This window comes from Prionailurus bengalensis, chromosome D2 (genome assembly GCF_016509475.1).
Source record: "Prionailurus bengalensis isolate Pbe53 chromosome D2, Fcat_Pben_1.1_paternal_pri, whole genome shotgun sequence".
NCBI lineage: Eukaryota > Metazoa > Chordata > Mammalia > Carnivora > Felidae > Prionailurus > Prionailurus bengalensis.
The window spans coordinates 50,934,232-50,955,322 of record NC_057351.1 but is presented as its reverse complement, the minus strand read 5'-3'; the positions used below and the strand labels follow the sequence as shown (position 1 = coordinate 50,955,322).

Below are 21,091 nucleotides of genomic sequence, written 5' to 3'. Positions count from 1 at the left end.
CAGCTGAACCTTGTATGCTGTTTGTTGTATGAGGGCCTAAGATGGGGCTGGCTTCATTGAGCGTGCAGAACAGTCCGTGTGGCTGTGTGAGCCTATTGGTTGACATGGATTCATGTGTGTAGCAGAATTTGGGTTGCGGCCTGTAATTTACTAGAACAAAGCACCTGCTCTAAGGTGTGGCAGTGAGAACTACAGCCCTCACCTACCTCTCTCGCCAGGGGCCACCGATACCCACAAAAAGGAAGCTTGTGCCCTGTTGCTTACAGCAGGGTGCATGCACTTTGTATCCAGAGCCCTGGGTAGAAGAGGACTTTAGTCTTGACTTTGTCCTTTGAGAGGAGGTGAAGACAGATACCACAAGCCTGCTCAAAGTGTCCCCAGGCTGTTCAGCTTTCCAAATACAGGTGATTGCATTCCCCGTTGGTGGTGGAGGGGAAACAACCTTGAACCTTGTTTGCTTCACTTTTATGACCTCCCTTTGGCATTTTCAAGTGTGTAACTGAGCCATGGCTTGGCTGTAAGGATACTTGGATTCCTAGTTAGGCAAAGTCAGCCACTTCTCTGAGCCAGGGGAGGTGAGTAGCAGCTGGCTCTGGGAAGGTTATTAAGAGGGACAGCAAAATGAGCAATTATAAGTGCGACAGTGGAACAAGGTGTCTTCTGAGCCAGAATCTGGCCACAGTCCTTGGAGTGCTTCCTTTTAGTATCGAAGTGGGGGTTCTAAGGACAAGGAGTGTTAATAACAATAAAATTTTATGTGCCATGAAATGCCTTTGATTGTAGCAAATAAAAGTGACTGTTTTGAAAAACAGCCTAAATATCCATAGACGGGAGAGTTGGCTAAATGAGCAACGGTCTGTCCACACAAGGAAATCCATGCGGTTGGTTAAAATAATGAAATAGGTTTGTTTATGCTGGTAGAAGACAATCCCTAAGACATGTTATCGAGTGAAAAAAAATCAAGTATCAAATCAACACTCAGTGAGACTGCAATTAAGCAACACTCTGTCATTTTTAATTTTTAACAATAACATGCATATATTACTTACATAGTGGAGAAAATATAATAAGAGAAAAGTCTTAGTAGACGTATGATGAAGTACATAGAGGTACGGTGTCCAAAAATTTGGAGACATGAAATTGGCCTTGGAGCTGAGCTCTGGCACCACAGCCAGGGTGGTGTCTAGGCAAGTTTTTGGAACCCTGGGTGACAGTAAATGCTGTATATGCTCTGCTCCCCTGCCTCACTTTCTCCAGCTGTAAAGAGGGCTATAATTCTGGCCCCGCTCAAAATGCATAAACTGCAGAAACTGGGGGAAAGGTTCATGGGGGTAATTCCGGCAAAGCTCAGGAACCATTCCCCTGTTCATTCTGTCCATAGATGGTTGACACTGGGTTGTGAAATAATTGTAGAACTAGCTTGAAGGTTTTTTGTCTTAATTCATCTTGGATAGGAAAGGTTATGCCTAGTTTGAGAGTACGATCCAGCCAAATATACACTTTTCAGAACTTACCCCACTAGGTGAACTTTTACAGGAAGGAGCTTCTTTAAAAACTTGCCTCGAATTGAGAAGTTCTCAATTTTGATGAAAAGGAATGATTTGAAAATGAAATTTTGTCTTATGTGTTATTAGGGAGCTAAATGTATCTAGAATTGCTTCTTTTTTTTTTTTAATGTTTACTTATTTTGAGAGAAAGAGAATCATCTGATGCAGGGCTCAACCTATGAACTGTGAGATCATGACTTGAGCTGAAATCAAGAGTTGGAGGTTTAATTGACTGAGCCACCCACGCACCCCTAGCATCACTTTTTGAAGAGACAATCTCATCTTGGTTTATAATGCTGACTGGATCAACAAGGGGGAAAGGGGAGTGGAGAGGTCCGACAGGGATTTTGCTGACCTGACAATAAGGGAGGATCTTCCCAGCTCGCTCCTTTCTCTAGGTTCAGCCCGTTCGGTCAACTGTCCTCAACTGTCGGCCTCTGTGAAGTTCTTTTCAAGACTTCCTGGAGCTTCCCAGACAGAATCAGCCAGGCTTGAGGGGAAAACTCAGTGACTGGAGGAAGAGCAGAGCTTGATGAGCCCCACCCCCCACCACTGCTTGCATTTTTTTGAAGTGATCTGAACACTGAAGAGCCTATTACCTACCAGTGGGTCTAGGTATGAACTTTCCTTGAAAATCTGCTCTGTGCTCAGTGATTCTCTGTTCCTATTGGATGCAATCAAAACTCTTCAACCCAGTATCCACCAACCAGCTGTGTATCTGCAGCAAGTTACTCAACATTTCTATGCCTCACCACCCTCTGTAAAATGAAAGCACTGGTCTTGCTCAAACTTTGAGGGCACAAATAGCTGTGAGATTCCATATTCTAGACCCTTAAACAACCCCTGGCCCTTCCCCAAAGACGTCTCCTAATACTGTCCTCAGTTTGGGTCAAGCCTGGAACAAAAAGCCATGAGAAATGGTAGGAAAAACTAAAATGGCCACTTCTCACTTAGATGAAGAAATCAATGAAGACAGGAATAGCTGTGTCCACCTCAAAGAAAACACCAGGAGATTTCCTTTAAGTAAAACCCCTTTTAGGAAAGAACATTAGGGGACCAGAACAGATACGGGAGTTATTAGGAGGGTTCTTTACCATTGCTTTTCCTTTGGGGATCAATGTCTCATTCTGACAGTTCCAGAAAATGTCCATGGGCTGATCAGTTCAAGGGGAGAAGAGACTGGCAGCCATGTTTTGTGTGTGGGGGGGGGTAAGTCTGAGGGGTGACAGACCCAGAAAGGTCAACATAGATCCTAATACTCCCCTCCATTAATAATACTTTTTCTCTCATTCTTCCCCTTTTTTCTCTTACTGAAAACACTAAGGTTCTGAATGGCTTTGAAGGTACAATCCCAATCTCTTCTTGAACCGTAAAAGGACCTAAATATTTTTACATGATTTAACACCTCAGATGAGAAACCAGAAACAGAGGTCCTCTTCATCCCTCCCTAGAGCAAAGCTCTCTGCCCCTCTAGCGATGTGTCTCAAAGCCTGATGCATCAGAGTTATATGGGTGCTTTGAAAAATGCAGATTCCTAGGACCCATCATAAATCAATTCAGAATGCCTGGAGTGGGGCCAGGGGATCTGCATTTTTGACAAGCTCCCACAGGCGAGTGTTTTACCAATAGCATCTGAGAACTTCGGCTCTATGACCTAATCGACACCATGCCATTGCTAATACTGATCTCCTATAATCTTTCTTGGGACCATCTGAATCAAAAAGGCTCCGGTAAGTATGCAGTTTTAGATGACAGCGAGCACGTAATGTGCTAATTGTGGCCAGTGACACCATGAAATAAAAGTGCATCACTGAATGCTTTCAATTTCTTACAATGATGGTAAGATGGCATGTCATGGGGCCTTTTTAGCCCCAGACATCACTCCAGAGAATTCCAAACAGATATAGACAAGGGCCATTAGAACCCCGGATCCTTTCCTCTCAGACTGTTTACCCACTAATAGGATGTCCTGAAGCAACACTTCCCCCAAGTGAAGTGTTGATAAGTCTGGTTATCAGCAAGATATTATTGGCAGTGTGATATGCAGGGCATTTACATTTTCTTGATAGGGTTAGTCATATGAAAGCTGACAAAGAAGGAACAGGAGCAGTGCTGTGGTGCAATAGCAACAGACAGCTGTCCCCTGGCTTCTCGATAAATAGATGGCTCGCATTGCTGAGCGGTGTGGTCACCGCCAAAGGAATGGCCCTCTCACATTTCTTCCTGATTCACATATTAAGTGGGGTTACTTGTCATCCCCTCCCTCTTCGGCTTCCCAGACACTGAGTCTGGAATGAAAATTCACCTGCCTCTGAGTTGGCCACGGGTGGGGGCCGGGGTGTTACTTGGGTTCCCAGGTTGGAAGATTATCTCACCCAGCCCTCGCTATATAAGCTGACCGGGGTGGAGGGGTTCAGCAGGGCCGACTCAAGGGATTCATTCCACGGGGGAATAGACACACAGACAAACCGAACCTCAGGCAGACATGATGGTGATGAAGGTAGAGGAGCTGGTACGTAAGACACGTTATCATTTCGCAGTGAAAATCAGTTCGGTCTTGATTGGTATTTGGAAATAGAAATGTCCTTTTATTCAGGCATGATGCACAGGGACTCGGGTGTCATCTATGGAAAATGGTTGGCTTATGTGATGAAATAAGTGAAACTGGAAAAATGGAGCTGGTAGGAATGGGTTCTCTGTTTCCTATTTATTATTATCTTCTCCTTTGGTTTTCTTACCAAAGCGCAGCTTCACAGGCAGGTATGAGGATGCCTCAGGGAAGAAGTTTTGTGAGGATATGTCTGGAAACTTCACAACTCAAGGCCAAATGTCATGGAAGAATTGGAAGAAATTATGAATGGAGGGATTTTAAATAATCACGGAAGAATTTTAAATAATCATGGAGGGGTGGCAGTTTTCCTAGGAGAAATGGGATTGAGTGGGTTCAAAGTGGGTTTAAACATATCAACCTAATCTAAGCCTTGATTTAGCTAGAGAAGAGGACGATCACCTGAAGGTAATCCTAGAATCCTGCCCCAGTGTGTCCCAGCCCGGGATCTGAAAGCACATCTCACAGAGGAGGCTGTCACCAGCCAGGGAGGACCAGAGCCCTCCTGCAGCATCCTCTTTGAAGAATGACTCCAGGACCGGTCTTGCTCCTTCTGACACTACAGTTTTCTTCCCTCATAGGTTACGGGGAAGAAGAACAACAGCGGAGAGACTGGGGAGTTCCTTCCCGAGGATTTCAGAGATGGGGAGTATGAAGCTGCTGTTACTGTAGAGAAACAAGAGGACCTGAAAACACTTCCGGCCCACTCCCTGAGCCTGGGGGAGCAGCAGTGGAAGATTGAGAAAGAGCGAGAGGCAGAGGTAAGGAGATTCCCTGGATTCCACTAATGGGAAGTTGGGGACGGGACAGAGGAAAGAGGTGCCAGGCAGGAAGGAGAAAAGAGAGAACCAAATAAAAGCAGCCGTTCCAAAGATGTTTCTCTGCCAAATTCAAACCCATAAAGAGGCAACTTTTATAGGACAGGTTGTAGGAACTAATTCTTTAGCAAGACTATGACCTCTGGATTCCAAATCAATGACAGACTGTTCTATGATCATCTTCTGCTTGAAAGACTTGGAAAGAGAAACACGTCCAGTGACTTTCTGATGTCATACACGGTCTAGGTAGTCCGAAGCAAGAGAGACCTCTTTTTCTCAGTAATGTGGCTTATGATCCATGAATCATTGTTTGGCTGCGTTTACTATCTGTGTTGACAAATTCTGTGTTGCTGGGTGAATTTGCATCGCTTACTGATCACAGAAAAAGCATGCATTAGTTAGCAGTAGTCCCAGGACAGGTGGTTTCTTAGTAAGCCACCTGAAAGAGATTGGCATTGATATTTCAGGGCTTAATGCTTACTGTTGGATTTTTTGAGTCAAATAAAAAAGTCTACAGAAATCTGGGGTTTGTTTATGGAAAGGGTTACAAGATCGTCACTTATAGACTAGATCTTATCTCCAATTAGTCAAAAACTACAAACAAGAGATACGAAGGTGAAGGCAATTAGCTGAAAGATTAGACCCCAAATACTTGACTAAGAAGTCACTAAGTCGAAATCAAAGATTAGTTTTAAAGTTGTTTTGTTTCTTCTCTTTTTTTGCTCAAACTGTTCACATACTTCTCTCAGACCTTGCAGAATTTTGTTTAGACACAACCAGAATGCCTGTCAGTAGAACTCACCATATTTTGAAATACGGATTTCTTTTTTAGCTCAAGAAGAAAAAACTAGAACAAAGATCAAAGCTTGAAAATTTAGAAGACCTTGAAATAATCATTCAGCTGAAGAAAAGGAAAAAATACAGGAAGACTAAAGTTTCGGTCGTGAAGGAACCTGAACCTGAAATCATTGTAAGGACTGTCTGCTTTTTGTGGTGCTACACGTCTGGCATTATGCTACAGGGGAAGGAATATCTGCGGAGGGTTTGGGCAAATGCTGGAAAGCTCGCGGTAACTCTCACGTTATTTTTTTGGCTTTAGACGGAACCTGTGGATGTACCTAGGTTCCTGAAGGCTGCCCTGGAGAATAAGCTGCCAGTAGTAGAAAAATTCTTGTCAGACAAGAACAATCCAGATGTCTGTGATGAGGTAAGGCTTACACAAAGCGCTGCAAAATCCAGCTCATTAATTTTGTGTTTCTTATGCTTAACTTCAGCCTTGCTAACATGATGCCAAAAACCAATCCACCTGAAACAGTTTCCCCAGCTGTTACCACATATGCCGGTAGCATATTAGGATAGCATGGCAGTCCAGAAAAAAGAGGCTGGATTAGCGCTGTGGATTGCATCTTTTTTTTGGTACTTCTGACTGATTTTTCAGTTTGTCTATAACTTTTTATATTCTTGGGATAGTCTTTTAATAAGGCAGGGCCAATGAATCCCTTTTGGAGAAATACATAACAGCATCATCTTTTTTTTTTTTTAATAACTTTTTTGTTTATTTATTTTGAGAGAGAGAGAGAGCATGTGTGCAAGTGGGGGAGGGGCAGAGAGAGGGGGAGAGAGAGATTCCCAAACAGGCTCTGCACTGTCAGCTCAGAGCCTGATATGGGGCTCGAGCTCACAAACCATGAGATCATGACCTGAGCTGAAACCGAGAGTTGGACACTTAACTGTCTGAGCCACCCAGGCACCTCAGCATCATCCTTGATTGGACCCAAACACATCAGCCTTACACAAGGAATCTGTGGACTGGAGTTCAAGTGGTGGCTCTTTCACTACTTGGCTATTTGATTTTTGGCAGCTAATTTGCTTTTTCTAGACCTCAGTTTCCTTATCTGTAAATAGAGCACACTGGAGTGAATAATGCCAACAATTGTTCTAGGCCAAATAGGCTATTAATCCATTCATAGAAAGCCTTCTTCTATTCCTTTTTGCATCCTTTCCCGGCTGGAGAATCATTTCAGAAGGTGAACTAAAAATGACTCCTCCATTCTCTTTTTTTAAAATTGTTTTTTAATGTTTATTTATTTTTGAGGGAGAGAGAGACAGACCGCGAGTAGGGGAGGAACAGAGAGAGAGGGAGACACAGAATCCGAAGCGGGCTCCAGGCTCTGAACTGTCAGCACAGAGCCCGACATGGGGCTTGAACCCACGAACCACAAGATCATGACCTGAGCTGAAGTCAGAGGCTTAACCCTCCCCCCAATCTCTTAAAAAAGAATTGAATGCTTTTTGATATTCAACCTAGCAACAGTCCCAGATGGAAGAAAGCCATCTGATCTGCATGGCAAATTCTACACAAACAATGAAGGCACAGAATTCAAGAAAGGGAAATGTCAGCATGTAGGTAGTTTTGAACTTTAAATTCATATCCCTCCACATAGACCTCTGAGGGCTTAGAAATGTACCTGTAGGAAACTCAAACCTCATTTGTAGGATAATTGTTCTAGTTCTGCAATTTTAGTAAATTTGACATTTCTAATTCCAAAAGAAGCACTCGAGTTTCTATTAATTAGGTCACTGGAGTCCCCAGCTCCACAGCCCTTAGAAGGATTTATGCTCATTTTTATATGCATCGCTGTCTCTCTTTTTAAATCTCTATTCTGACAGTATAAACGGACAGCCCTTCACAGAGCCTGCTTAGAAGGACACTTGGCAATTGTGGAGAAGTTAATGGAAGCTGGAGCCCAGATCGAATTCCGTGATATGGTAAATATATTTCTTTGTTTGGAAATGAGCCAAAATAAGTAGACTATACGAAGCTCGTGAAAACCTACAATGAAAAACGGGGTTGACTGGATTGAAAATTGATCTGAGAGAACAGGGCGAAAGCTCATTTCTCCATACAAAGGGAAGTTGGGAGATGGGACCAGGTCATGTGGAAAGTATTTTCCATACATACTGAAAAGCAGAGGAGTGTTCCAGGGAAAAGAAGGAAGTGAAAGCCTCTGCACGGAATTCAATATCCTCATCAGAGAGTTGGGTCAGTATCAAGTCAGTAGCATTACTGAGAAGTAATACAGTAAGCACTTGCCTCTCAGTGTCCCTGTCCTTCCATTATCCACGGCAGCCTGCTCATGGCCCCGTGGCTGCCAGCAATGTGTCAGAATTTTCTAGCTGTACACCTTATATGATAGATGCCATCAGTGAGGTTGGGGGCTAAACTGCCTACGGAATGAATTGCATCTATGGAAAGTAGCTGCTATTCAGACCTCAATAACTCAACCACTGTGATTTCTACAAAGACCAGCAGACAGCATATTTCATGAACTGCAGATTGAGCTGGGAATAGGCTTTATTTATTTAAATGCAACTCAATTTGACTTTATAGCAAAGTGGAAAAGGGATATTAAAAAAAAAAAAAAGTCCAAAGAACTTGAACGAAATTGAACCCAAAAGACGAACACACAGAAAAACAATAAAAAATAAATAAAGTTTGCATGAAAAGACACTCAAATTCTTGAGCGTGTGATTTGGAAGGCCAGGAATATACCAGAGTGGGGAAGAGGGCAGCTCCTAAGAGTAAGGGCAGTGTGCAGTGACCACCGGCGGTGGCAGCTGAGTTACAGAGGCTGTGCTGGTGCAGATGACAGCAGAGAACCAGAAAGAGATGAGACAAAAACAACAGGGACACAGGAAGAGGTGACAGCTCCAGATTAAAATCTTGGAAGGGACTACTTGCATTATGCCAGAATTTTAAAATGCGTTTGTCTAGAACTTCTGAGTCTATTTGGCAAAAGTGGCTGAAAGTTCCGGGCAGATGTGGGTTTGAATATCTATTCTGATACTTGCTAACTGCGTTTCCTCGGGCAAAAAACTTGACTATTTGGGAGACTTGGTTTTCTCACCTGCAACATGAGGGCAGTCACACCTGCTGGGAGGACCAACCCATTGAAAGTGTGTAGCACCTTTATGGCAAGTGGAAATTCTCCATAAGTTGTAGTTTTTATGCTTTTACCAAAAGAAAGAAAGAAAGAAAGAAAGAAAGAAAGAAAGAAAGAAAGAAAGAAAGAAAGATTTATTAGACTTGAGTTTTCTAACGATGCAAATACATGCACACAGATACACACATAGGACTGCATACACTCATGTCCACACACATCCAGTTTAGCTAATGCATCTGGCCAGAGCCTTCTGCTACAATACTTGGAATTAGCAACCCAGAGGGGGACAATCCAGTGTCACCATGGATGCCTTAGCAAATCGGGTATTTCTGGGCCTCAGAACCAAGCACTAATTCCTCTGACCAGTTCTTCTTTACATTAAGTCACACCCCTTTACCTTCTGCTATAGCTTGAATCCACAGCCATCCACTGGGCAAGCCGTGGAGGAAACCTGGATGTCTTAAAATTGCTGCTGAACAAAGGAGCAAAAATCAGTGCTCGGGATAAGGTATTTCTCCTCTTCTTGCTCCTCCCCTCCACCACCTTCCTCCCCTTCCCCTTTCTTTCCCAAAGCCACCTCACCGTTTGGGTCAGCTGGAAGCTCAGGCTGGGTGGGACACCAGAGTGGCCACTTGTTCCCCTCCCACATGCTTTGGGGTCTGGGATGGCCTCTGTCCCCGCACCCAGCGAATCGGTTGCATTCTTCAATTTCCCAGTTGCTCAGCACAGCACTGCACGTGGCGGTGAGGACCGGTCACTACGAGTGTGCAGAGCATCTCATCGCCTGTGAGGCGGACCTCAACGCCAAAGACCGAGTGAGTACCTGGGCAAAGCTCCGCCTCCTGCAACTTCGTCCCTCACTTATCTGGAATCCCTCCCCAAGCTAGGTGCCCTTGTGGGACTCACTTCCTGGCCTCAGGTCCACCTTTAGCCTGTTGACTCTGCTTCTCTAGGAAGGAGATACCCCTCTGCACGACGCCGTGAGGCTGAACCGTTACAAGATGATCAGACTCCTAATTATGTACGGGGCTGACCTCAACATCAAGAATTGTGTAAGTACCTGAACTAAGCCGTTCCTGCTTGGGGGCTTTCTTCTTAACAAAAACATATCTCATGTACTTGAAAATAGTCCCACACCTGTAGGATTTCAGGGTTGGGGGCAGCCTTTTGATGTTTAAATGTCCTGTAACAACGTTGCTAACATTGCCATGACGACATTGCTAACCTTGGCAAGGTCACCTGGTCAGAGATGAGTGTAGCCCGCCATGACTGTTTTGGCGCTGGTATAGTGTCTGGTGATTCTTTTAAAATTTGGTCTTGAAAATACAGGTCAAATTGTTCCCTCTCCCAAGCCCAAGCCCAATCTGCCTTGGCCACCCCTGGCTGAGCCAGGCCTGGGGTAGTCAGGTATAAAGACAGACACCATTCCTGAAGTGATAAAATTCCACATTGGTCAATGTGGCCAAGAGCCAATGAACTGAAATTAATCAAGATCTAATAGGAGTAATTCTGAGTAGTCTCCCCACCCCCACCCCTTACAACAGCATGCCATGCTACCCCTTTCTTCCAAGGCTAGACATGCTGTTGCCTATATTTTTGAGATAATTTTTATCCATTCTCCACTTTGGTTTATCTGCATATCCCTCAAAATAATTTCCTATATTTAGGCCCTGAAAATGCTCGTATAAGTCCCTTCTACAAGTACGTGTTAATTTAGCTTCATCTGCAAGCCAGGGAATAGAACCAACTTTTTCTCATGGTCCCAATTTCCAGACAAACATCATCTAATATAAGCTTTAAAAATACCACTGAGAGGAATGGATATAAATTACTAAAGAAATAATTTGAAAGATTTGGTGGAGAATCACTTTACAAAGAAGGAAAAGAAAACCCCAGTCATCATATACTGTGAATAATTTCTTCCCCTTATTGTGTTACTATGAGACCGAGAGGAATATTTTATCATTAAAAAAAAAAAAAACCCACAAAACTGTCTCGGTGATAAGAACAAAAGATAAAAGCAGTAAATAGAGACTGCTTGGATGGGAAAGCCTTAATAGTAGGCTCCCTTGATAGTGAGATTGGTCTTATCTAATAATGTAAATAAATTACCAGAAAAAGAGATTTAATGAGATCTCTGAAACTGCAGAAAAAATGATTTCGTTTAGGCAGTGAGACACTACCAGCAGAAAGAAATAGCGTACATATTTGGGGAGACTGTGTAAGTAGCTAGAAAATTAGGAGATAAATTCTACCAGAGAAGAGTTGAAGGAACTCATGGAAGAATAGCCCAAAATATACCAACGGTTCTGAATTATCAGACCACAGCATAAGCACCCAGAAACGATTAATGTCATTGACCCAATGGCTGGATGTTGCCCAATGGACCTGTGAGCCTTTGGACACCATCTTGAAGGGAACTGGAAACGACACACAATACATTATTCTGTCGTTGTCCAAAACTCTGCCATCATGTGTTCTGAGAGTGTTTCTCAAGGAAGATGCTACAGAGGTGGGAAGTTCCAAAATCAAGGTTACAGGGCCACTAGTTCAAATAAGCACATGGCAGCAGAGCACCTAAATTACTTAAATGGCGGCTGCAGGAGTCTGTGCACAAAACTTTAAAGGGCTTGTCCCTAGCCCAGTCCACTGCTGCTCTGTGGATCCACAGGGATCATGCTACCAATTCTTCTGATTTCTTCAGAGAGCTCACAAAGTCAGTTGGGAAATCTAATTTCCAACTGTTGCCAATTAAGTCTAGCTTTTAAAAAAAATCTCAACTCTGGTTGGACCCAAACAAAACAGGTCTCTAGACTGATTTGCATCTCAAAGCTGCCAGTGTCTGAGTTACAGTCTCTGAGTTAGAGAGACTTCCAAATGAATAGAGGTGGAAAAATCTAAGACTTCTCATATTTAAAGGCAAGAATTGAGAGGTGACATGGTTTTCCTTTTTATAAATGTCTTGAGACACATGCATAAGGGACAAAGAATTTTGGTCTCAAAAGTCACTTCCACACTGTTGATGTCACCTCCAAGAAAAATGAAATTTCCTGGGAGATCCCAATGTAACTTCTGAGCAGTTGTGAAAACTGTATCCCTCTGAGCAGTAATCATTCTGAAGGGTACCTGAGGACACAAGCCAGGGTGCCGAAGCAGCTCACTTACCACCAGTTTTTATCAATCGGGAATCATTTTCCAAATTGATCGGAACTGGTTGTTGACTACCACTTCCCCGTGCCCATTCTGCAGGATCCTGAAGATGCATAGAGCCATTTTGTGAATTTCAAAATGACTTTGCATGCTCTTGCCATTTACTACCTAGGGACCAGGGATTTTTACCCAAACCTGGGGTAGTCCCACAGGGAAAAACAACAACAACAACAACAACAACAACAACAACAACAAACATTGCTAATCTGAAATGCCAAAAGCATTACTGTGAGAAACAGTGAAGGGCTGATTTGAATATAAACCGCAAATCACTCATAGTGGAAAGCAGGAAACAGTTTAATAAAGCATACACCTATCCATTACCTCATTAAACACACACACAGAGGATGCGAATTTATAGATGCCTCCCATCTGGAAGTCAAATTTCCTCATGTATTTTGATTAGGCTGGGAAGACCCCGATGGATCTGGTGCTACACTGGCAGAATGGAACCAAAGCAATATTTGACAGCCTCAAGGAGAACTCCTACAAAACCTGTCGCCTGGCCTCCTTCTGAAGGAAACCACGCCTCTTTCATCGGTGTTCACTGGCATTTTGAGGGCACGGCCCCAAAGAAGAGCAACTAGTCATAAAACCCAGCTTCTATCCACCTGTTGTAAAGCTGCACCTAATGAGGTTTTGAGAAAGCACGGGGCTAGAGGTATAGACATGTCCCTTAGTGAAGCACACTCTATTTCTATTTGTTCCTGGTTATTTATTTATTTATTTACTTCGACACCGCTGATGCTCAGATCCTTCACAATCATCCATTTGGTGAGCAAAGCTTCATTTGTATAGAACACTTCAGATCCTTCCGGCAGATCTTGAACCATGTTAACGAGCAATGTGGTCAGTGTCTACTTATGTGCGCCTCGCTCGTGGAAGCTATTTCAAGGTGTTTTGAAAAGGCAGGGGTGATTATCGCAGCCCTCTTTTCTCCTGAATTTTCAATGCTGAAGTTCGAGGCAACGGAAGGCATGACGTGACAGGAAAGGAAACCGTAGAATGAAAGGGATTCTGTGAGAAGGACGGTGAAGCCAATTGTTTTATGCCTGGGTCTGGTATTTCTTACCAAGTCACATGTGGTACCAAGGTGAAGAGAATGTTGTGAGTGTAAGGGGCGGGGTGTAGTGGCGGGAGTGGACCGCTGGGCCGTGCAGAGTTGAATCTGCTCGAAAAAGATGAAAGGGACTGCGAAGTGTAAATGTGTAAATGTATATTATGTTGTATGTCTATTTTATATTCATAATAAAAGCAAATTCTGAACCTCTAAGTACTTCTATGAGTGTGGTGGGAAAGAACCAGATGAAAAAGGCCATTTCGATGAAGTGTTTTTTTCTCTTCCGAGTTTTTCAGATTAGAAATGTCCTGTGAAATAGGACCTCTCAGTATTTAATGTGTACACAGACCGCCAGTGGTCTAAGCAAGACCACCTTGCTAGAATGCAGATTCTGATCCATCCCGTTGCGGGCAGGGCCTGGGACTCTGCATTTCTGATGAGCTCCCAGGTGATGCAGAGGTGGGGGTACACCACAACAGCACGTAGAGCAACAAGGCTGTGAAAACCATCGTCAAGATACAGGGGTGTTCCAGAGTTCTTTTGGCCCCAGTGATGGGGAGAAAGAGACCCCTGGTGGGCAGAGTGATTACTGCAAGCTAAACAAGGGCTCTTTAGGAAGTTCCCATCAGAGCTAATCTGGTTGTGGACACCGACTGTTGGTGTCAGAGGCTGCCCACGGGGAAACACACCTGGTCAATGCTATCTGACCTTCAAGGGGAGCCATTTTGTTGCCAGATGCTGGACCAGGTGCTAAGACCTGTGATGAGAAAACCGGATGGTCCTTGCCCTGCCTTCCTGGAACAGATGAATATTAAAGAAATAATCCCAGAAATATATCGAAATGGTCTGAGGTAAGTACAGCGAAGTAAAAAAACAGTCCTGTGAGAGTCTCAGCTGCAAAGGGCAGGGATGTCTACAGACTTTTCAGGGGAGTCTGAAGGATAAACTGAACCATTCAAGCCCAGTGTTCCAGACAGCAGAGAGACACAGGCAAGGGCAAGGTCATGGGAAACGTCTGGCCCTTTAGGAAATGTATGAAGGCCAATGTGAAACACTGGTACTGGTACCCCTCCCCTCAAAACTCATCCCAGATGGGATAACTAACACACGGCCTCAGCTTTGCCTCTAACACTGAGAGTGTGTACTCGCACCGTCCACAACCAGAAGGTGTCCCAGTTAGCTGGTCATGGGCACCTAAGTTGTGAGGACAGTCTGAAATATTTTTGGGTCTTTTGTATCTAGTCTCCTAACCTCCAAGGGCATCAGGAGCTTCAGTCCCTCCGTTGTCTCCCTCCCTCTCAATCAATCCCCTTTTGCCATCCCTCTGCACTCCTGCTAGGGTCCTGGCTCTAACTAGTCTTGCCTTAAGGCTCAGCATCCTCCCATTTCTTCCTAGTAAAGCACCTACGACGAGAGTGACAGTTCTCTTGCTGGTACTGGTGTCTCCCACAGCATAACTTAGTGAGTTAACATGTGACCAAGTTCTCTATGATGCCTTCAAGTCCCCCTCCCCGCCAGAGCTGGGAGGGGAGAAGAGGGTAAGGGTTGAAACACTTTCGTGTCACCACACAGAGAGATTTCCAGTAGCACAGAGGTAGAGAGCATGAGAAACAGCATGGGTAAGTCCCACTGGAACAAGGCCAGCTCAGTCACCTTCTGTTAATGGAAAAGATAAACGCTTTAGGCAAAACTTTCAAGTTTCTGTCACACAGGTGGTCAACTTGTAAGCTCCTCCTCTTCCCACCTGACCCAGCTCCTTGCCCACAATCTGTGTCTCGTCTTGTGTTTTCCTCAGTGAAGGGAATGTCCCATTGACCGACAGACTCCTGCTAGTTCTTGATTCTCTTTTCTTCACCCCTCTCTTCCAACCCACCTCCAAGTCTTCTTACCAAGAATCCTAAGCAGCTCTGTAGTCTGCCCACTTCCCCCATCCCAGGAGCCACACGTTCAGACAGCCACAGTGTCCCCTGGATTACTCAAATGGCCCCTTGCCCGGCTCCTGGCCTCTGACTCTCTTCCCTCCAGTCTGTTCTTGAAGTTTCGGCCAGAGTGATTTTGCTAAAATGCAAATCTGGTCAAGTCATCCTCTTTAAAATTCTTCAGTGGCTTCCCGTTTCCCTTAGGATGAAATGAAAACTCCTTAATGTTTTCAAAAATCCTTGAAATCTGACTGCTGTTAACTCCCTATTCTCATCTATTTCTCATCACTTTCTTAGCTAAACGCTGAATTTCAGCTCTGGAATTTTCAGTTCTTACAAAACCCAGGCACTTGGTTTTCTGTTTTCATATACTGTGCCAGCTCCCTGGGAGGCTCTCCTTCCCACCCCACCCTACCCCACCATTTCTCCTCATTCCTCCCCTTCGAGTTAGCAGTCTTCTTTCCACCAAGCCGTCCTTGACCCTTACTTACACTGTGAGTCCCCCACCCCCACCTGGGTTCCTGTTGAACTTTGTTTTTAGTCCAGTGGTGTCTTACATCTATGGGATTGCCTTTACCCATCAAGGGGAAAAAATCTCTCTCCCCTTGAGGAAGTAATACCTACTCACCAAGTATTAAGCCAATTAGAGAAATGAATAATGAAGAAAGCAAACACCCCCAATAATCCTTATTTCATGCTATTTCTGTGCACATTACACATAGGCACTGTACATTTAGTTTTGTAACTTTGGTTTCAATTGAACAATTTATTCTACACATCTATATAGATGGTATCCTTATGTTTCAATTTATGATGGGTCACTTAACTAGGCCTATATTGGGCATTTAGGTTGTTTCCATTTTCCCATTATTTTATTTTAATGTTTATTTATTTGAGAGAGAGAGAGAGAGAGAGAGAGAGAGAGAGAGAGAGAGAGAGAGTGGGGGAGGGGCAGAGAGGGCATTTCCCATTATTTTAGACATTGTCCAATGAATGTCCTGACGCAGGCACCCTTTACACCTAAGCAGCTATTTCTGAAGAAATACATTTGTAGAAGAAATTTCCCCCAAATCATGAAGTTTCATTTTATACATTTTTATCTTTCTTTTTTTCCATTTTTTTAATGTTTATTTATTTTTGAGAGAGAGAGACAGAGTGTGAGCAGGGGTAGGACAGAGGGGAGACACAGAATCTGAAGCGGGCTCCAGGCTCTGAGCTGTCAGCACAGAGCCAGATGCGGGGCTCAAACTCACAAGCTGTGAGAACATGACCTGAGCTGAAGTCGGATGCTCAACTGACTAACCCACCCAGGCGCCCCTACATTTTTTAGTTTTCAACCTGATCAGCAAAAGATCTATTTTTGGTGGATTTTCCTTAATTACTTAGAAAGTTCAGCAGCTTCATGTTTATTGAGCGTTTTTCTGGTTCAATCTTTGTTGCATTTTCTATTAAGTCAGGTTCCCTGGAAGCAGCACTTGGAATGAGGATTCTTACGTAAGAGATTTATTGAGCGTGCTCTAGGAAGGCAACAAGGGAAACAGGACAGGGCAGAAGAAGAACCAGGCAAAGATGTGCTTTCAGGAGAAGTCTCTCCTCAGCCTTATCCCAGCTCAGGAGCATAAATCATGCCACAGAGGCCAGAAAGCCGGCTAGGAATGCCCTGCGTCAGGCATTGGCCTCGGGCCAACTGCAAGGGGTGGGGGGTGTAAAACCTCCCAGGCATCCCTGGGTAAAGTGACTTCCATCAGCCCAAGGGCAATGCTCTGGGGAAGAGTGAAGATCAACCATTAGTGCCCAAATCTGAAGCAGCCAGAGGAGGGGTACATCAGCCTGGTCAAAGGGACCTGTCGGACACTAATAGCATTTATCATGTTGCATATGTTTTTAAAAAACATTTTTAAGCTTTTACTAAGGATGCTAGACCTCTCTGCTCTATAAGATGCATTATAAATGCACTTTCCTAGTTGTTTGCACGTTTCTAACAGAACATTATATTTATAGGTAAATTAATCAAGCTTCACATTTCTGGCTTTGATGACCTCATTTAGGTTTCTTCCAACCCAAGGTTGTTTTAGACAAAAAATGTACTCACCTTTTCTCTAGTATTTTACAAGTTTTTTTTGTTTGTTTGTTTGTTTTTTTAAATTTCTTTAATCCGCTCGAATTTAGCGTGGTGTATATTGGGGAGAAGATAGGGATTAGGCTTTTTCTTTCCTAAATAATAGAACAACAGCTGCTACTTAAAGAGTAGGTAATTCTGTCGACCGATCCTCCTTGGAGCCTTCTACAAATATAAATCTACTTACCCGGTGCAGTAGCACCACAGGTATGAAAATAGATGAAGAAAGTGAGGCACACTCAGAGTGGTTATGTGATTTATGCAAGGTCCCAGGCACTAAGTACCGGCAAGTTCAGATTTTAACACAGGCAACGTCTCGTCTTTGCACTTACTTGGTATGCCGCGCTGCCATTCCCACATAGGGAACCAGTGGTGCCAATGCCACTGAATTGAAAAGTCCCTCATTTCTTCTTACATTTGGAGTCATTCTGAACTCCCGACTCTTTCATTGACCGACATGAATTTTTGCACCAGTCATGCAGTTTTAATCACTAGGGTCCTGCTGTACTCTTTAGTATCGGGGCATACAAGTCCCTCCCAGTGTTTTTCTAAGAAACTTCCTAGCTATTCTCATATTTATTCTTTCAAAATGTAGCTTAAAACCCAAACATATACAGAAGCAAATATATGCAGACACTATTTTGGATTTTATTAAATTCATACTCTGGGGGAGACTTTGGTGAACAATGCCTCCTCATGCGAAAAAAGAGTGCCTCCCTCCGTCAGTTAAGCATCCGACTCTTGATTTCAGCTCAAGTCACGATCTCAAAAGTGTGAGTTCGAGCCCTGTGTTGCACTCTGTGCGGACCACGCAGAGCCTGCTTGGGATTCTCTCTCTCAAAATAAGTAAGCTTTTAAAAACATTGCATGTAAAGAGTTTTCTTCACAGAGGTCTTATATATATTTTTATGTAGGCATGATCTGTGTCTTTGTGAAGAGAGTCATCTTAAAATGACATTTTATAGTAACTTACTAACTAAAATTATTACCTTTTGGTGCACTTAGTTCCTAACTGACCACCGCGCTGAACGTTTATTTACGGTATTGTCATTTTGTTGCAATAAATCAGTAGTGCGTCATGTTCTGACAAGAATAAACCTCAAGAGGAAACCCGCCTGCTGTTCTTCCCGCAGGACCGGCCAGCACGCCCTCCGATTTTGCAACAGGACGAGCACCTACGCGTAAGGAGAAAGCGGGCACAACTGCAAATGCGTAACAAACGTGCAGAAACAAAGAAGTACCTGCGTTTCTAATCTTTTCCCAGTCGCTTCTTTTATGAAGAGGACAGTCACATCTGCAGTAACTTCCCTCAGTTATGATATCTGGTGCAACTGGGGCAAATAGACACACGTAACTAGTTGGCTGAAAAAGCAGACTAAGGTGGGGCATCAAAAGAGGTTGAACATACGACCCCTTAAATATTTTGAGTTTAAAATACATAAATGCACACTCACATGCTGGTCTGTAAAGATGAGCACCTGTTCTTGGGAGTATGGACCCTCCGATGGGAAATCTACAGCTGTCTTCTTGAGTCCCTGTCTCTTTAAAGAAGAAAGAGAACTTAAGACTTGAGCGAAGCAATCCAAGTGTGGAATTTTTACTGGATCCCCCCAAATCCTAGTTGTCCTGTTCACACCTACTTTGACAGCAGGTGTGGTTTTTTTTTTTGTGGTTTTTTTTTTTTTTTTTTGATGTTTATTTTTGAGAGAGAGAGCAAGCACGAGCAGGGGGAGGGCGCAGAGAGAGGAAGGCACAGAATCCAAAGTTGTCTCCAGGCTCTCAGCTGTCGGCACAAACCGGCTCAGACCGAGGAACCGTGAGATCGTGACCTGAGCCGAGGTCAGACGCTTAACTGACTGAGCCACCCAGGCGCCCTACAGGGTTTTTCAGTGGCTCACCTTTGGTTATATATGTTATATATATATGTTAACTAAAAATTGTGATAACTGTTGCGCTAGGAGAGACAAAAAAAGAATTCCTGGGAAAGCATCACCTTGGATTTCCTGGGAATTCTTTTTTTTGTTCCTCAGAGTGCAATAGTTTTCATAATGTTTAGTTAGCATATATTATTTTACAACGCTACCCACAGTGGCATAAACAGACTTGTGAAGAAACACACACCTAACTTTCGGAGAATCAAAGTGGGGTGGAGGGAGGTGCAAACGGGCACTCGAGGAAGTGGCCGACTGTGGCACTTGGGCTCAGCGGCGGCGGCCATCAGTTTTACGGAGGGGAGTGGAGGTGACTAATCCATCAAATTGCTCAAGAAGAAGTCAGACAAAAATGCTTTGTATTTAGAGCCTTCATGCTTAATATAAACAATATATAAATATATATGGACACACATACATATGTGTGTGTGTGAAATATTCTTTTACTTGTGTTCTGCCATGGTTATGATCACAACCAGGAGTGGGTTTTAAGTTTTATCAAATGTCTTTCTGGCACCCGTTAAGACAACTCTGATTTTCCTCATTTGACTAATAAATATGAAAAAGTACATTAAGAAGAACTGAAATATCCTCACGTTCCTAGAATAAATCTCACCTGCCATGGTATACTGTTTTAATAGTCTCTCTTTACCAATATTTTACTTTAGCAACTATATTCATAAGTGAGACTGACAGAAAGTTTTTTTTAATTTTTTTTTTTTTAACATCTATTCATTTTTGAGAGACAGAGACAGAGCATGAGTAGGGGAGGGGCAGAGAGAGAGGGAGACACAGAATCCGAAGCAGGCTCCAGGCTCTGAGCTGTCAGCACGGCCCAACAAGGGGCTCAAACTCACTAACCGCGAGATCATGACCTAAGCCGAACTCAGACGCTGAACCGACTGGGCCGCCCAGGCACCCCAAAAGCTTTCTTTTTTTTAATTTATTTATTTTGAGAGAGAGAGAGAGAATGAGAATAAACGTGAGTGGGGGAGGAGCAGAGAGGGAGACAGAGTCCCAAGCACACTCCCTACTGTCAGTGCAGAGTCTGACACGGGGCTCAAACTCATGAACAAGAGATCATGCATGACCTGAGTCAAAATCAAGAGTCAGATACTTAACTGACTGAGCCACCCAAGCACCCTGAAAGCTTTCTTTTTTAAAAATTATCTTTCCTCTTTCACAATAGTGTTCTTTTTCTCACTTATTTTCTTCATATCAATATAACATAAATGCAGATATTTGTAAAAAAAAAAAAAAGGCAATTTCTTCTTAATATAATGATTCTACTCCTTAAAAAAAATTATTTCCAAGGTTGGTTGAGTACAATGGTTAGATATTTTTAATACTGCTATTAGGAAAATCAGTATTAGGTTTTTAGGGACTTTCAACTTAAAGGAGGGAATTCTATTTCAAGAACATCATGGAGGTAAGAACCAGCAAAGGAAGAGGCTGTGATTTTACATGCACTTTCTCCTTCCACAACCTTTACAGCAATTTCTTTTAGGAAGAACTTTGATTTGATGAATATAATGAGAGAGAGGCTTACAACAAGAATAGATTGACTAACAGCCAACCCCTTAGTATGGCTTAACAGGCCTCAAGATAACCACTTTTTGCATAAGACTGAAAAATAATAAGCCATGTATATCAAGTAAAGCAGCAAAGCATGTACTTTTAAATGAAGAAGAAACATTTTTCAAGAGTCTTGAAATATTGAAAACATCTTAAAAAAAATTTTTTTTAATGTTTGTTTTGGGGGTGGGGGGGGTGGGGGGGAAGGGAGAGGCAGAGAGAGAGGGAAACACAGAATCCGACACAGGCTCCAGGCTCTGAGCCGTCAGCACAGAGCCCGACCTCACAAACTGTGAGATCGTGACCTGAGCCAAAGTCGGACGCCCAACAGACTGAACCACCCAACTGCCCAGAAATACT

At 43.4% G+C, this 21,091-nt stretch overlaps 1 protein-coding gene across 1 annotated transcript; it reads left to right on the top strand.

The window, feature by feature from the left end:
- The first annotated feature begins 3,856 nt into the window (after positions 1 to 3,856).
- Positions 3,857 to 13,400, top strand: ANKRD1 (ankyrin repeat domain 1). Its single transcript, XM_043596955.1, has 9 exons — positions 3,857 to 4,059; positions 4,737 to 4,916; positions 5,806 to 5,943; positions 6,073 to 6,180; positions 7,644 to 7,742; positions 9,327 to 9,425; positions 9,634 to 9,732; positions 9,871 to 9,969; positions 12,534 to 13,400. Exons 1-9 carry the CDS (start codon positions 4,033 to 4,035, stop codon positions 12,642 to 12,644), a joined length of 960 nt encoding a protein of 319 aa, XP_043452890.1. The 5' UTR covers positions 3,857 to 4,032; the 3' UTR covers positions 12,645 to 13,400.
- Positions 13,401 to 21,091: the final 7,691 nt, after the last annotated feature.

Bases quoted from the DNA above. Each gene is read 5' to 3' on its own strand.
- ANKRD1 (XM_043596955.1), top strand. From the start codon at position 4,033: ATGATGGTGATGAAGGTAGAGGAGCTG. The intron at 4,060-4,736 runs GTACGTAAGACA...CTTCCCTCATAG, and splicing joins TGATGAAGGTAGAGGAGCTG to GTTACGGGGAAGAAGAACAA. The intron at 9,733-9,870 runs GTGAGTACCTGG...CTGCTTCTCTAG, and splicing joins ACCTCAACGCCAAAGACCGA to GAAGGAGATACCCCTCTGCA.